The sequence below is a fragment of the Gorilla gorilla genome, chromosome 7 (assembly GCF_029281585.2).
Source record: "Gorilla gorilla gorilla isolate KB3781 chromosome 7, NHGRI_mGorGor1-v2.1_pri, whole genome shotgun sequence".
Lineage (NCBI taxonomy): Eukaryota > Metazoa > Chordata > Mammalia > Primates > Hominidae > Gorilla > Gorilla gorilla.
Genome location: NC_073231.2, coordinates 78706228 through 78722818, shown reverse-complemented (window position 1 = coordinate 78722818; position 16591 = coordinate 78706228). Strand labels below are relative to the sequence as shown.

The window sequence follows — 16591 nt, the reverse complement described above, 5'->3', positions numbered from 1 at the left end:
GATTGTGCCACTGCACTCCAGCCTGGCGACAGAGCAAGACTCCGTCTCAAAAAAAAAAAAGAAGGGATTTAATGTCATTGAACTGGATGCTTAAAAATGGTTAAGATGGGAAATTTTACGTTATGTGATTTTACCACAGTTAAACAAATTTTAAATGAAATTAAACATTGATTGGGCTTAATAATAAAAAATAAAGTATTGCGTAACAACCAACCCTCTATAAAGACAGGAAGATAAAAGGTAGGTACTACAATCACCAATATTATAGGGAATAAAAATGCTCTAAAATAGAGTCATTCAGGCTGGGTGCGGTGGCTCATGCCTGTAATCCCAGCACTTTGGGAGGCTGAGGCAGGTGGATCACTTGAGGTCAGGAGTTCGAGACCAGCCTGGCCAACATGGCAAAACCCCGTCTCTACTAAAAGTACAAAAATTAGCCAGGCATGGTGGCGGGCCCCTGTAATCCCAGCTACTCGGGAGCCTGAGGCAGGAAAATCGCTTGAACCCGAGAGGCAGAGGTTGCAGTGAGCCGGCATCATGCCACTGCACTGCAGCCCAGGCAACAGGGAGAGTCTGTCTCAAAAAAATAAAGAAAAAATAAAAAATAAAATACAGTCATTCAAATTCAAGACCTCTGCCTAATGTCCTACAGAGAACCTCATGCTCCAGCAGAAAAAAGACAAAGAAGAATTCACATGGTAATTATAAAAATTACGAGAACCAACACAATGGTAATTATGCCATCACAAAAATTATACTTCAAGACTCTGTAAAAGAGAATGTTGCTAATATTATGTTTTAAGGAAACAGCATTGCAAGGTAAAATTGAAGTGTTTACATACGGACAAAGACTAGAAGGGAAAAGGCACAAATGAAATTATTTCCTTTGTTAGATTTGATTTATTGTTTTCTGCCTTAAAATACATGTTTAAAATTGTTATAATATTTAAACGACAAATAAGAAGATAATCAGAGTACGATAAAACAGAATTCCCAAGCTTCTCCCTCTCAGAAAAGGAATTGCTCCAAAAGCTCCAAGATTATAATTCCTTATATAAGAAATATGCACGTGGCATTGGACCCAACTTAAAACTAAAAACCTAAATGAAATTTAAAAAAAAGAAATAACTGAGGCTGGGCGCTGTGGCTCACGCCTGTAATCCCAGCATTTTGGGAGGCCGAGGCAGGCAGATCACCTGGGGTCAGAAGTTCGAGACCAGCCTGATCAACATGGAGAAACCCCATCTCTATTAAAAATACAAAATTAGCTGGGCATGATGGCACATGCCTGTAATCCCAGCTACTCGGGAGGCTGAGGCAGGAGAATCGCTTGAACCCCCGAGGCAGAGGTTGCAGTGAGCCGAGATCGCACCATTGCACTCCAGCCTGGGCAACAAGAATGAAACTCTGTCTCAAAAAGAAAAAAGAAAAGAAAAGAAATAACTTTATTTTCCGTATCAGTACAATGAAGAAATGAAAACTGTTGATGAAAAAAGACTAGACTGCTGGGCACGGTGGCTCACGCCTATAATCCTGGTACTTTGGGAGGCTGAGGCAGGTGGATCACTTGAGGTCAGGAGTTCGAGACCAGCCTGGCCAACATGGTGAAACCCCGTCTCTACTAAAAATACAAAAATTAGCCGGGCGTGGTGGCACACACCTGTAGTCCCAGCTACTTGGGAGGCTGAGGCAGGAGAATCACTTGAACCGGGGGAATCAGAGGTTGCAGTGAGCCGAGAATGCACCATCACACTCCAGCCTGGGCGTCGCAGCAAGACTCTGTCTCAAAAATAAAAATAAAAATAAATTAAAAAGACTAGAAAGACAACTTTTTCCAACCCACAACAAAGGGGTTGCTTTAGGCTTGCCTGGACACGTCACGTCATGTTCTCCTATTCTGGTTGCTCTAGTGACATTCCCCAGATGACATCTGGCCTGCAGTCTTCATAGCTATGACTTTTCCTAAGAAGCTACAAGCACTTGTGGGAAAGACCCCATTGCTTGTCATCCTTGCAATGCCTAGCACAGTGCTGAGTTTCCACTTAAGCTTCTTGCCAGATGAATGCTAAGCAAATACAGCCTGTTGAGAAAGACCCTATCTGGTAGTTTTTATTTATTTATCTATTTTTGAGACAGGGTCTCACTCTGTCACCCAGGCTGGAGTGCAGTGGTGTGATCATGGCTCACTGTAGCCTCAGCCTCCCAAGCTCAAGCAATCCTCCCCGTGTCAGCCTCCCAAGTAGCTAGGACCACAGGTGCAAAACACTACAGTGGCTAATGTTTTTATTTTTGTAACACAGGGTCTCCCTATGTTGCCCAGGCTGGTCTTGAATTCCAGGGCTCAAGCAATCCTCCTTCCTCAGCCTCCAAAGTGCTGGGATTACAGGCCACCACACCTGACCAAACTGTTTTTTTTTTTTTTTTTAAACTAACAATCAGTGTATCAAATAATGCTGAGGAGGGTGAGTTACATTACAGAGACATGCACAAGAAATCAAGGATGCAATAGTTCACAAAGTGTTGCAAACAGTTCACAAATGTTGCATGGTCAATTCCCAGAGTTCACCTGTCACATGTCATAATACTGAGAAACAGCATCCACTGGAGGTACAGCAGAACTTTTTAGTGTGGCTTGATGTTAATTACATAATTAGGCTGTATTGTAAGTCATTCTTGTCTTTAGAAGCCAAACACACGGACACGAGAAACCTGACCTGATACTGTAGCCGTGGGTGCTGCCCAATCAGGGCACTAATGTCATAACAGTTCTCACTTCTCCCCCTGTGCTACACTGGAGGATATTCTGCTTCCTAATGTGCAAGAAAGTCCTCTTTTTCCATCTAGCCAACAGTTTTAGCAGATGGGGGACTTGGGTGGGAAGCCTTTGCTTTCCTTTCCTTGTGGCAGGGAATGCAGAACAAATATGGTGTCTGTAAATTTCTGAACATAAAAGAAAATATATTTTAAGATTTTCCTGTGTTCCCAAGTAGTGGCTGTAGAAATAGCCCTGCAGTTCCAAATACACAGACAATTATAAATACCCAAAGAAATACTCTGTCCACCACCATGGCCACGTATTTCCAGTCATCTTCTACCTGAAATGCAAACAAAAATTAAGAGCTGTTTTAAAAAGCAAAACCATAAGAAACATGCCTTGTTTCATCAATAAGCTGCTTCTTTTTTGAAGAAGATTTCTCCGGCACGTTTTAAAGCAAATATTAGCTGGGTGGGAGGATCACCTGAGGTCAGGAGTTCAAGACCAGCCTGGGCAACATGGTGAAACCCTGTCTCTACTAAAAATACAAAATATAGCCAGGCATGGTGGCACGTGCCTGTAGTCCTAGCTACTCGGGAGTCTGAGGCAAGAGAATCGCTTAAACCTGGGAGGTGGAGGTTGCAGTGAGCCAAGATCACACCACTGCACTCCAGCCTGGGTGACAGAGTAAGACTCCATTTCGAAAAATAAATAAAAATAAAAATAAAGCAAATATTAGTATTTGGTGAATCCAGGTCTCCTGTACAGGACACATAAGAAATTTTGTTTCATTTGCAGAGGGCAGATGCACAGCCTCTGTGAGTGCCTCAGACAGCAGAGTCTGCGGCAAAGCCCTGATTCCGTGGGTCACCAGGGACTTTCCCAACTGCAAGAAACGCTCCCGAGAAGCAACTGCTCAGAGAGCTAGACTCATTCTTTGCAACGGTGGGTAGTCTGGCTCCATGGCAAGTCTGGGGAATGAGTTCGAGGCAGGGGGTGCCGCTGGAGGCGGAGGACATGCAGGGGTATGATTGAGAACCACTTTATCAGGAATAGGCAGCCCTCCAGCCCTCAAAGGGATGCTGGCCATGGAGAGCTGGTTGTGTTTCTCCCAGTTCCTGACCCTCCAGCCTTCTGCCACTGTATCTGTACTTGTGTCTTGAGAGCCCTAACTGGTAGTGATTAAGTCAACAGCAGCTGTTTCTTCGATTAAAAAAAAAAAAAATTTTAGGGACAGGATTTTGCTGTGTTGCCCAGGCTGAAGTGCAGTGGTGCGATTGTGGCTCACTGGAACCTGGAACTCCTGAGCTCAAGCAATCCTCCCGCCTTAGCCTCCCACATAGCTGGGACAACAGACTTGGCAAATTTTTTTAAATTTGTTTTTTAAAAATAAGGTCTCAATATGTTGCCCAGGCTGGTCTCAAACTCCTGGCCTTACTTAAACAATTCTCCCGTCTTGGCCTCCAAAAGTGCTGCAATTACAGCCATGTGCCACCATGCCCTACTAATTTTTGTATTTTTTGTAGAGAGAGGGTCTTCTTTTAAATTTTATGAAGGTGAATTTTTCTGGGCTCTCTTGTCCCGTGACACATCCGCATGACAGCCATTCACAGCATCTTCCTTCTACACCAACAGGGCGGACTTTCGGTTTCACAGTATCCTTTCACTAGGAGCGATGGCTGCCAGCAGCTGCAGTCCGAGGTCAAACCTAGACACCTGGCCTGAGTTTCAGATGCCTTCCGCTAGTCACCCACATGGTGTGGGAAATTGGCATGATTCTCTTGAGCTCTGTCTTTGGAGGCTAAGGGAGGTACATGCTGCTATAGTTAGACTCTGGACAGCAGGAGCAGAGTACGTGAACGCTAAAAATATCCCTGGGGCTCATTTCACCAGCACCTAAATCCCTCAAGTAGGACAAGTGGGGCCAGAGCTGCCGGAACGAATGCACTCTCGCCCTCTCCCACATCTCCCAGCACCCCCAGGCTGCACGCTGCTCCGAACTCATTTCTCCTTCCCTCTGGGGCAGCTTTTCTCTTTCTACCTTTTTATTTGCTGCTGTTTCTTGTGCAGGGGCTTTTTTTTTTTTTTTTTTTTTTTCCTGAGACAGGGCCCTGATCTGTCGTCCATCTCCCAGGCTGTAGCCTCAACCTCCTGGGCTCAAGCAATCCTCCCACCTCAGCCCCTTGAGTGGCTGGGACTACAGGTATGCACCAACACGCCTGCTAATTTTTTTTTTTTTTTGGTAGTTCAGGGTCTCACTATGTTGCCCAGGCTGAGGCTCTTGGTTTCATTAACTGAGGTTGCCCTGAATATTTGTTTGTTTGTTTGTTTATTTATTTATTTTTATTTTTGAGATGGAGTCTCTCTTTGTCACCCAGGCTGGAGTGCAGGGGCGCCATGTCAGCTCACTGTAACCTCCACCTCCTGGGTTCAAGAGATTCTCCTGCCTCAACCTCCCAAGTAGCTGGGATTACAGGCCTGTGCCACTATGCCTGGCTAATTTTTGTATTTTTAGTAGAGATGGGGTTTCCCCATGTTGGCCATGCTGGTCTCAAACTCCTGACCTCAGGTGATCCGCCTGCCTTGGCCTCCCAAAGTGCTAGGATTACAGGCGTGAGCCACCACGCCCAGCCCTGAATGTTCATTTTAAGCAAATTTTACTTGAGTTCACTTTTCTGGAGGTGGAGATTTGCTCTGGGGCTATTGCACCTGACCCCGCTCCACTGGCAGGTCTGACCCTGTCAGTCCACCCATAACCACATAATAACAGAGCCAGGTCTCAGAGCAAGGCTGCCTGACCCTCTCAGGAACAAAAGTCACACTGAAGGTCTGACTGTGCATCCAGAGTGCCCATAGGCTGCAAAGGGTGCAAGCCGGCTGGGTGGAGGGAACACACATTTACCTCCTTGGTTTCATTGTGGCTCTTCATGTTTTCTGCTATGAACTGAACACTGTTAATCACATCTTCAACCTCAGGCGAGTGCTCCGAATTTTCCACCACCCACTGTAATGGCTGATGACTTAATCTTCTCTTGCTTGTGGCAAGCTCATTTGATTTGTGAAAATGGAAGCATTCTTTAAGATGTCTGGGTTCCCCACGGCTTGTAAGCTTGCCTTTGGCAGGCCTCCTGGCAAGGCCTCTGGGCACTGCATCAGAGCCTGTGCCCCTTGTCTTGTCCAGCGGCCACCTCATCAGCAGGACCTGGGGCAGCAGCTTCAGGAAAACTGTCTTCACCCACCTGGGCATGGTGTGCGTGGTTGGGGTGCGGTAGTGTATGTTCAACACAAACACAGTCACCACGATGGACAGTGTGACAAAGATCATGGTGAACAGCAGGTACTCACCCACCAGTGGGACCACCAGAGATGTGGACGGGATGGTTTCTGTGATGACCAGCAAAAACACAGTCAGAGAAAGCAGGACTGAAATACAAAGCGTCACTTTTTCACCACAGTCCGAAGGAAGGTAAAAGACCAACACGGTTAGAAATGAAATAAAGAGACAAGGGATGATCAGATTAATCGTGTAAAACATCGGCAATCTTCTAATGTAGAAAGAATAGGTTATATCTGTGTATATCTCTTCACAACAATTGTATTTGATGTCATGTTTGTAGCCAGAGGCGTCAATGATTTCCCATTCACTGTTTTCCCAAAAATCATTCATATCCACTTTTGATCCAATGATTAGAAGATCAATTTCAGCTTTGTCATACGTCCAGGAACCAAATTTTAGGGAACAGTTTTGATGATCAAAAGGGAAAAAGGTGATATCCATAGGGCAGGAACTCTTAAAAATAGCTGGTGGAGTCCAGGTTATCATGCCATTGTATTTAAGAAGAGCTTTTGTTTTGCCTTCTACTTGGAAGTCACCAACAGCACTGCAAAGCAAGTCAGACACCATTAGTAACACTCCCTTTGCTATAGGCCAGAATACACCAACAGCAGCTTTGGAAAGAGGCTACGGTGGTCAGAGACCCATACTTGTTATAGAGAACAATGTCGGGCTTCCAAATCTTATCTGCAGGAACGCGAAGAGTCTCAATGCCATCATATTCCATTGGATCCCAGCGCAATTTATAATCATTCCAGATCTAAAATAAATAGAAATCAGCTTTCAAAATTTCTTAATAACTTTCTGGCCAGGCATGGTGGCTCACGCCTGTAATCCCAGCACTTTGGGAGGCTGAGGCGGGCAGATCACTTGAGGTCAGGAGTTCGAGACCAGCCTGGCCAGCATAGTGAAACCCCGTCTCTACTAAAAATACAAAAATTAGCTGGGTGTGGTGGCAAGCGCCTGTAGTCCCAACTACTTGGGAGGCTGAGGCAGGAGAATCGCTTGAACCTGGGGGGCAGAGTTTGCAATGAGCTGAGATCATGTCACTGTACTACAGCCTGGGCAACAGTGAGACTCTTATCTGGAAAAAAAAAATTCGTTTCTTAATAACTTTCTTCCAATGTTAACTTTATGATGGTTCAACAGTTGTTGTTGAAAAAAGAATACATTTGGCCAGGCGCGGTGGCTCACGCCTGTAATCCCAGCACTTTGGGAGGCCGAGGTGAGCGGATCACGAGGTCAGGAGATTGAGACCATCCTGGCTAACACGGTGAAACCCCATTTTTACTAAAAATACAAAAAAAAAAAAAAAATTAGCCAGGCATGGTGGTGGTTGCCTGTAGTCCCAGCTACTCCAGAGGCTGAGGCAGGAGAATGGCATGAACCCAGGAGGCGGAGCTTGCAGTGAGCCGAGATAGTGCCACTGCACTCCAGCCTAGGCGTCAGACCGGGACTCTGTCTCAAAAAAAAAAAAAAAAAAAAAAAAAAGTGGCCGGGCGCGATGGCTCATGCCTGTAATCCCAGCACTTTGGGAGGCCGAGGCGTACAGATCACGATGTCAGGAGATCGAGACCATCCTGGCTAACACGGTGAAACCCCGTCTCTACTAAAAATACAAAAAAAAATTAGCTGGGCGTGGTGGCGGGCGCCTGTAGTCCCAGCTACTAAGGAGACTGAGGCAGGAGAATGGTGTGCACCTGGGAGGCGGAGCTTGCAGGGAGCCGAGATCGCGCCACTGGACTCCAGCCTGGGCGACAGAGCGAGACTCCATCTCAAAAAAAACCAAAAAACAAAAAAAAAAACAAAGTAAAAATAATACATTCTTACTTGAAGAATGCATTGGTTGCTATCAAAATCTGGACAATTATATCCATGGGGAACAGGGAGCTAAATAGCTGAGCTGATTTAGGCAAATATTTCATTAGATAATTATGTATTGATTATTAGTTAGCTGGTTAAAGTTTTAGGCTCAACTTCCATATTCCGTGAGCTATACTCACACTGGAGTATAGCTCTAATATCAAAAAGTTCAAGGGTATGATGATAAGCTTTGAATTAAAAAAAAAAACTGTATAAACGATTAAGACTTCCTTTCTGTTTTTTTTTTTTTTTTTCAAGACAGAGTCTCGCTCTGTTGCCCATGCTGGAATGTAGTGGTGCAATCTCAGCTCACTGCAACCTCTGCCTCCTGGTTCAAGTGATTCTCCTGCCTCAGCCTCCCGAGTAGCTGGGATTACGGGCGCCCACCACCATGCCTGGCTAATTTTGTATTTTTATTACAGACAGGGTTTCATTTCACCATGTTGGCCAAGTTGGTCTAGAACTCCTGACCTCAGGTGATCCGCCCACCTCGGGCTCTCGAAGTGCTAGGATTACAGGCATGAGCCACTGCACCCCTCCAAGACTTTCTTAAGGAAGAAAGGTATAACTGATAAAACCAGCTGCTGGGAATCTCATGTACATGCTCCCAAGCTCAGCTACTGACTTCTCCAAGCCTGGTCAAGCAGGGATCAAAGAGCAGGCAAGCATCAGACCCTGGAGCTCAAGTTACAGAAAAGTGGAAGATCTGAGAGCAGCAACCAGGAAGGATGGAAATCTCTATGTCAGAGGGACCTTTGTCACTAAGTGTCTGCACCTGTGAAGCATGCATCAAGTCAGCTATTACCAGAGCTGAACTTTAGGCTTTGGAGATGACCTAGTGGATAATATTTTATATTCTATAACCAGTTGGAGATGGAACAAGGTAGTGCTTGTGGGTTTTATCCATTCAACATCATTAAGCCAACACATGATATAGGCACATACGTGACGCAGCCACAAATTGGTTTCCATGATCTGGTTTACTTCATCCTGGGAAGAAGAAATAATACTTTTAGCCTCAAATGTGCTTGCCATAGAGGTGAGACTTAGAGCAAAAATTACAACTAAAAAGAACCAAATCTGACTTATTCATGCCAATGGAAGAAGACTTAAAGGCAATGTGTGAAAGCATTCAGCATGCAAGCAGAAATGCCGCATTTTCACATCTGCTGACTCCAGCCCTGTGGATTTTGAGAGGCCATGTGGCTTTAAACTCTTTCATAGCTGATTTAAGCCTCACCTCTTCTGTGAAGTTCTTCTGATCTCTGCAGCCCATAAAGGTTTCTAGTTCCATGAAAGGAAGGAAAGAAAAGAAGAGCGACAGCAGGAAGGAGGGAGGGAGATGCTGCAGAAAGTGGTGAGGATTCCAACCCCGCACAGTGTTTTTGCCTGTTCCCTAAACGCCTCCCATCCTCGACTGTGCCTCAGGGCTCTCCGGGCTCTGAGTCCTGAGACCCCTGCCCTGGGATCCTATCTTGAAATGCCAGCCTCAGCCAGCTGGGCGCGGTGGCTCACACCTGTAATCCCAGCATTCTGGGAGGCCGAGGCGGGTGGATCACCTGAGGTTAGGAGTTCGAGACCACCCTGGCCAACATGGTGAAACCCCGTCTCTACTAAAAAATACAAAAAAATAGTCAGGCGTGGTGGCGGGCGCCTGTAATCCCAGCTACTTGGGAGGCTGAGGCAGGAGAATTGCTTGAACCAGCGAGGTGGAGGTTGCAGTGAGCGGAGATCGTGCCACTGTACTCCAGCCCAGGCGACAAAGACTCCATCTCAAAAAAAAAAAAAAAAAAAGTCAGCCTCGGCCACCATGGGGTTTCCAGCTGGCAGCTGCTACTCACCCCCAGCGAAGCCACCACTTCGATCGTTCACTACACAAATATTTATTGAGTAACCACTATGTGCTCTATAAATATTGGGAATATAGCAATAAGAAGTTGGGAAAATGTCCTGCCTTCATGTGTCTTAGCTGTTAGATGGGGAGACATAAAATTACTAATACATCTATACTATAACATAAGATAGCGTTAAGTCCTATGAGGACAAATAAAGAGGGATGGAATGGTCCATGTGTGGACACACACACACATATGCACACACACGCACACTCATACACACGCACACTCATGCACACACACACTCATGCACACACATTCATACACACATGCATATACACGGTACTCTCACACTCATGCACACTCACACACTCATGCGCACACACACACTCGTGAACACACAATCATGCAAACTCATATACCCACTCATGAATTCTCATACACATTCGTACTCTCATACGTACACTCTCATACACACACTCATACATGTGCACTCACACTCATACACACACTGGTGCATACTCATTCATGCACATGCACTCACTCATGCACATGCACACGCTCATGCACACACTCACTCAGGCACACTCACACTTAGGCACACACACTGGTGCACATGTACACACACTCAAACACACTCATGCACACACACACAGTCATGCACACACACTCATGCACACATGTGCACATAATCTCAGTCACACACACACATCTATTTTAGATGGGATGGGCAAAGAAGGCTTCTTTGAGGAGGTAATGTTTAAGCAGATACTTAAATGACCAGAAGACAGTCAGGGCTGTGTGGAAGAAGACCATTCCAGGTGACATCCCAAATGTAATGAGTTCCTAAGCTACCACCTCTCAGTGGGAGAACTACCAAAGACACACCTGGCACCTTGAGCAGCCTTACAGCCCAGCAGCCTGGTGGCTGTGTATGTCCCCAGTGGCCAGCAGCAGATTCACAAGTCTTCCTCAGCCAACCTTGCTTCCCAAGACACCCAGGCACCCTCCAGAGTAAATGAGCTCCATGGTGGTGGCCGAGGGAGTCATGGTCAGGCTCAGACACCAGCTTCCCCTGGGCCACGTGGCTGCCCTGCAGTTCTCTTCTCCCCTACTCCATCCTCACTGCTGCCCCTCCTGGAAAACTCTAAACAGAAACCCTGCTGGGCTTCCTCTTTCAAATGGGCCTGTGACAAGACAGGGTAAGCCCCGGGATTTGAAAGGTCAGCAAAGGAGTTACAGTCATGGGTTCCTGTAGTCCCAGGAAGCAAAGAAATTATCTGTGCTTATCTATTGGTCAACCAATTCATGGCTTTACAATTACACAAGCCTGCGGTCATGCCTTCTGGTAATGAGCGTCCCCTTGCAATCTGCAGAGTCCAGCAGGGGCCATGTCCATAAATCCACTCACTGTTGGTCAGGAATGGACTAGCCCTGCAGTCTCGGTTCCAGGAAGGCCTTGGGGATGAGGGCATAAGCCCTAACTGCCCTTCAAAGCCTGCTTTGTCTCTGAATAAGCACACTGTGTTCAGAAGGCTGAGCTCAGTTGGCAATAGCCAACTCCACAGCCTCACTTCCGCAGGCTCGGAGAAGCTCCAGGTGGTATGGACATGGCCCATGGGGATGTGGACACCTTCAGAGATGTCAGCTGACCCTATGGAGCAGGACCTGTCTGGCAAGTCATACTCTCTCTCCATCCAATTCCAGATCCCACCAATGGGCATGGCACTGCTATCAGACATCCCTGCTGGAGGAGTCCAAAGACCCACAGCATCAACTCCATTCCTGGTGCCATCACCCTGTACCTCCTTCTTGGAAAAATCAATTAATTGACACAGCAGCTGCATCAAAGGCTTTGAGTTATGATTTCAAATGGACTCATTTCTGGAGCAGCAGCAGACTCGGAGACTCGGATCAAAAAGACCAAGTGGGCTGCATTACACCAAGGCTTTATCTTTGTCATTTCAGATATGCCAGGCCAGCACAAACACTGGATCCCTCCGAGGGGCACTTGGCCTTGCTCCTGCACTGAAAGAAACCAGAAAATTTTCTGGCCAAGGTCATTTTGCATGACACAAACACACTTCCAGGTAGAGCCTTGGTGCTCCAGAGCCAAGCTGGGGATCAGAGAGCGGGCCTTTTCCAAGGCCTTCCAGAAGGGAGGGGCAACAAAGCTTCCTGGCTGTGCCACTTCTCTCGGCCACCCCAAGTTCACCTGACAACACACAGCTATTGCACTCCTGGGCATATCCCAGAGACATGGAGGTTTATATTTACACTAAAACCTGTACACAAATATTCACAACAGCTTTATTTGTAATAGACCAAAAACTGGAATCAGTTCAAATGTCCTTCAACAAGAATGGTTAAACAAAGCGCCATGGTCCAGGTGTGGTGGCTCACACCTGTAATCCCCACTTTGAGAGGCCAAGGCGGGCAGATCACTTGAGGTCAGGAGTTCGAGACCAGCCTGGCCAACATAGTGAAACCCCGTCTCTACTAAAAATACAAAAATTAGCCGGGCGTAGTGGCACATGCCTGCAATCCCAGCTACTTGGGAGTCTGAGGGAGGAGAATCGCTTGAGCCCGGGAGGCGTAGTTTGCAGTGAGCCAAGATCACGCCACTGCACCCCAGCCTGGGTGACAGAGTGAGACTCCATCTCAAAAGCAAAACAAAACAAACAAACAAACAAAAAACAAAGCACCCTGGAGTACTACTCAGCAACAAGAAGGAATGAACTACTGATAACACTCAGTGACTCGGAGGAATCTCTAAAGGATGATGCTGAGGGAAAAACCCAGTCCCACAGGTTTACCTGCTCTATGATTCCAGTTACGTATAACATCGTTGAAATGAGAAAATTTCAGAATTGGAGGGCAGATTAGTGGGAGAAACGGGCAGAGTCTACAAGGGATCCCTCTGTTATTTCTTACAACTGCATGTCAATCTATAATGATCTCAAGAAATAAAAATTCAATTTTAAAAACCTGCAGTTCCAAGTCTGCCTTGCAGCTGAAGGTAGTCAATGAGATGGAAAGCAGCAGCTCTTACGGAAGTCACAGAAGTCTAGGATGTACACTTTGCTCTTTTTCTCCCTTCCTTATGTTTCTTGCCAAGAATGTGAATGTGAGGATGGGAATACAGCAGTTATCTTGAACCATGAAGCAACACTGAGGGAAGAAGCCACGTGAAAAGGGTGGTGAAATATGAAAGAAGGAAGGAACCTTGGTCACTGCTGCCTCATCTGGTTTATGCCTTTAGAATCACAGTCCATTGGAGTGACATCCCCTGGAGTTGTGCGGTGCATAACCTGGGCAACTGAACACACATGTGCAACCACTAACACTGTGAAACTGACTGATATTAATCTCCTGGACTGTTAACCTTTAGATTTCTGTTGCATAAGACAGGAATAAACTTGTTTTATAAAGGCTGTGGGTTTTCTTTTAATCTCTGATACTTGCAACCAAATGTAAATGTCAAAATCCGTATTTACCAGCCTTTTCACCCCCATCTTCAGAATAACCTCCTGCAAAGGTGTGTCCAGCAGGGTTATGGAGAGATGCCATGCAGTGAGGTAGCCCTCACAGACTACAGAGGAAACTCAGTTCAGCTCTTGGTTCACAACAACCCAGTCCACAGCAAGAACTTCCAGCCCAGCAGGAGACCAGGAACCAGGACAAAGCTACTGGAGTTGGGAAGGGGATTAGAACAGGCACCAAATAAGTACTCACTAAAGGATGGGAGAGTGCATCCAGGTGAGGGGAAACATCTGGCTTTATTTTTTTCAACCAGTGCATGCACACTTTCAGCCTGGGTCACAGACAGAGGACTGGACCAGGGTTGGCTTCATCCACTGAGAAGCATGGACTGGAGAATGTGGTGGGGTCTGACTCATGCCTGTCATTAGGGCCTTTCCCCAGGTGTACCCAGAAGGGCCACCGCCACCTCACCCACAGAGCAAAGTCTGGGAGGAAGGAGATCCCTTCCCCATCCATGGCTGGGGCTGACTTGATGAGCAGGGCTCCCCCTCCGTGTCCTGTAGTCTCAGGAATGCTCTAGCGCCCCTCTCTGGAGACACTTCAGACCTTCCTTGCTTCCTAAGCCTGCATCTTCCTAGAATTTGGTCTGAGCCCTGGAGCCCAGACCTTGCTGTACCCAAGAATATGGGCCTCGCCACTTCCTCTCCCTGCAATGGGGGGCGCAAAGATTATCCAAAACAAAGAGCTCCAGTCCTACTTGCCCTTGAACATGGTAGCAAGGAATGAAATTAAGATCCTCAAATTCCCAACCTCTTTTTTTTCCCAAGGCTGAATGGAATTGCATTTTTTTCGTTCTCACATAACATAGAAGACTTAATGCAATTCTTTTTTTTTTCCTCTGTCACCCAGGCTGGAGTGCAGTGGTGCAATCTCGGCTCACTGCAGCCTTGACCTCCTGGGCTCAAGCAATCCTCCCACCTCAGCCTCCCTAGTAGCAGGAACTATAGGCATGTGCCACGACACCTGGCTAATTTTTGCATTTTTATAGAGACAAGATCTTGCTATGTTGTTCAGGCTGGTCTCGAACTCTTGAGCTCAAGGGATCCGCCTGCTTTAGCCTCCCAAAGTGCTGGGATTACAGGAGTGAGCCACCATGCCCGGCCTTAAAGCAATTTTTAAACTGTGGTGTGAAAAGGGCATGAGCTTTGGAGTTAAATCTCAATTTTGCCATTTTGTGGTTGTATGACCCTGGGAAAGTCACTTAACTGAGCTTCCATTTCCTCAGCAGTGAGATGAAGATGTTGGCCACACAGTGTAAACAGGCGTCTGGTGCATAATGGGTGCCCCGTGAAGTTAGCTCCCTTTCACTCCCCTGCAACTCTTTGTTTCGTAAACTGGTTCTCAGAGCACTTCCAGGAAAAACACTGCCTCACACAGACAGTTACAGCATTGGTGGGAAAACTGCCTGCCTCCCAAATGGATGGCTTTGAAGGGCCAGATCTCATGTAGATTTGCATCTATCTGTATTTCTAAAATTCCTTCATTTACCACCTGCAAAAGTGTAACAATGCTGGGGAAAGCTCTGATCAGAGGGCACTCACCACGTTGGCCAGCTGGGTGATGGCCACTTCAAAGTGTACCGTGACAGGGTCAGAAACGTTTTCCACAGGCCTGATGAACTGGTTGTAATGAGAAAACAGCTTGTGGAAGAGCCTCTCCTCAGTTGCACAGCCCACACAGCCTGTGAGGCCAAACAAAGGGGAGAGTTAGAGCCAGCCCGGCCACTGGCCACTGCAGCGATTCTAGGCAATTCTTCCCGGGCCCTGTGGGGAGCGAATGTCCCAGCCCATGACTGCATCCTGGTATTGTTACCACCTGTGCGTGCTCCACCAGTGCCCATCTCACCCCACCCTCTGTGCCTCAGCTGTTCACCTTTACAATGGAGATAAAAACAGCAATGCCTGCATTTCAGGACTAGAGCAGTATCAAAGAAAATGATGTTGGTCAGAGCATTTCTTAAAGTCTAAGGCACTGCAGATATAAAGGATTAGATACAAGGCTTGGAATCTTCACTTATGTCACTGAAGTAACTCGCGGTCTTACTGATGGCACTAGACCCTTTCCAGTAATTCAGGAAAATCCTGTCCTTTCTTGTCTAAAATACTGAATCAACTAAAATCTGTATCTACACCAGCAAGGTGCTTAGCTGGGGAAACTTCACCAAGGAAACTGAAGTAACTAGTAATTTCATGATGGTCTTCGCAAGTCATGTTCTTTTAAAAAATCAACTTTGAGGACATGAACAGACACTTCTCAAAAGTAGACATTTATGTGGCCAAGAAACAGGAAAAAAAGCTCAACAACACTGATCATTAGAGAAATGCAAATCAAAACCACAATGAGATATCATCTCAAGCCAGTCAGAATGGCAATTATTAAAAAGTGAAGAAATAACAGATGCTGGAGAGACTATGGAGAAATAGGAATGCTTTTACACTGTTAGTGAGAGTGTAAATTAGTTCAGCCATTGTGGGAGATGATGTGGGGATTCCTCAAACACCTAGAACCTGAAATACCATTTTACCCAGCAATCCCATTACTGGGTATATACCCAAAGGAATATAAATCACTCTATTATAAAGATACATGCATGTGTATGTTCACTGCAGCACTATTCACAATAGCAAAGACATGGAATCAACCCAAACGCCCATCAATGATAGACTGGATAAAGAAAATGTGGTATAGGCCAGGTGCGGTGGCTCACGCCTGTAATCTCAGCACTTTGGGAGGCTGAGGCGGGTGGATCACAAGGTCAGGAGATCAAGACCATCCTGGCTAACACGGTGAAACCCCGTCCCTACCAAAAATACAAAAACTTAGTCGGGCATGGTGGTGGGCGCCTGTAGTCCCAGCTACTTGGGAGGCTTAGGCAGGAGAATGGCATGAACCTGGGAGGCGGAGCTTGCAGTGAGCCAACATCGTGCCACTGCACTCTAGCCTGGGCGACAGAGTGAGACTCCGTCTCAAAAAAGAAAGAAAGAAAATGTGGTATATATGCACCATGCAATACTGTGCAACCGTAAAAATGAACAAGATCGTGCCCTTTGCAGGGACATGGATGGTGCTTGAAGCCATTATCCTCAGCAAACTAACACAGGAACAAAAAACCAAACACTGCATGTTCTCACTTGAAACGGGGAGCTGAACAATGAGGACATATGGACACAGGGAGGGGAACACCACACACTAGAGCCTCTTGAGGGGGTCCAGGGAAGAAGAGCATTAGGAAAAATACCTGATGCATGCTGGGCTTAATAC

The 16591-nt window shown here is 46.5% G+C and overlaps 1 protein-coding gene across 1 annotated transcript in view; it reads right to left on the bottom strand.

The window, feature by feature from the left end:
* Positions 1-838: 838 nt before the first annotated feature.
* Positions 839-16591, bottom strand: part of CHRNA6 (cholinergic receptor nicotinic alpha 6 subunit) — a 39234-nt gene continuing 23481 nt past the window's right edge. Inside the window, exons 5-9 of the mRNA XM_055349179.2 lie at positions 14872-15011; positions 8898-8942; positions 6740-6849; positions 5658-6636; positions 839-3095 (exon numbers count right to left, since the gene is read on the bottom strand). Of these exons, the coding sequence (XP_055205154.2) occupies positions 2964-3095; positions 5658-6636; positions 6740-6849; positions 8898-8942; positions 14872-15011 (1406 nt within the window). The 3' untranslated portion in view covers positions 839-2963. The remainder of the gene's footprint in view (positions 3096-5657; positions 6637-6739; positions 6850-8897; positions 8943-14871; positions 15012-16591) is intronic.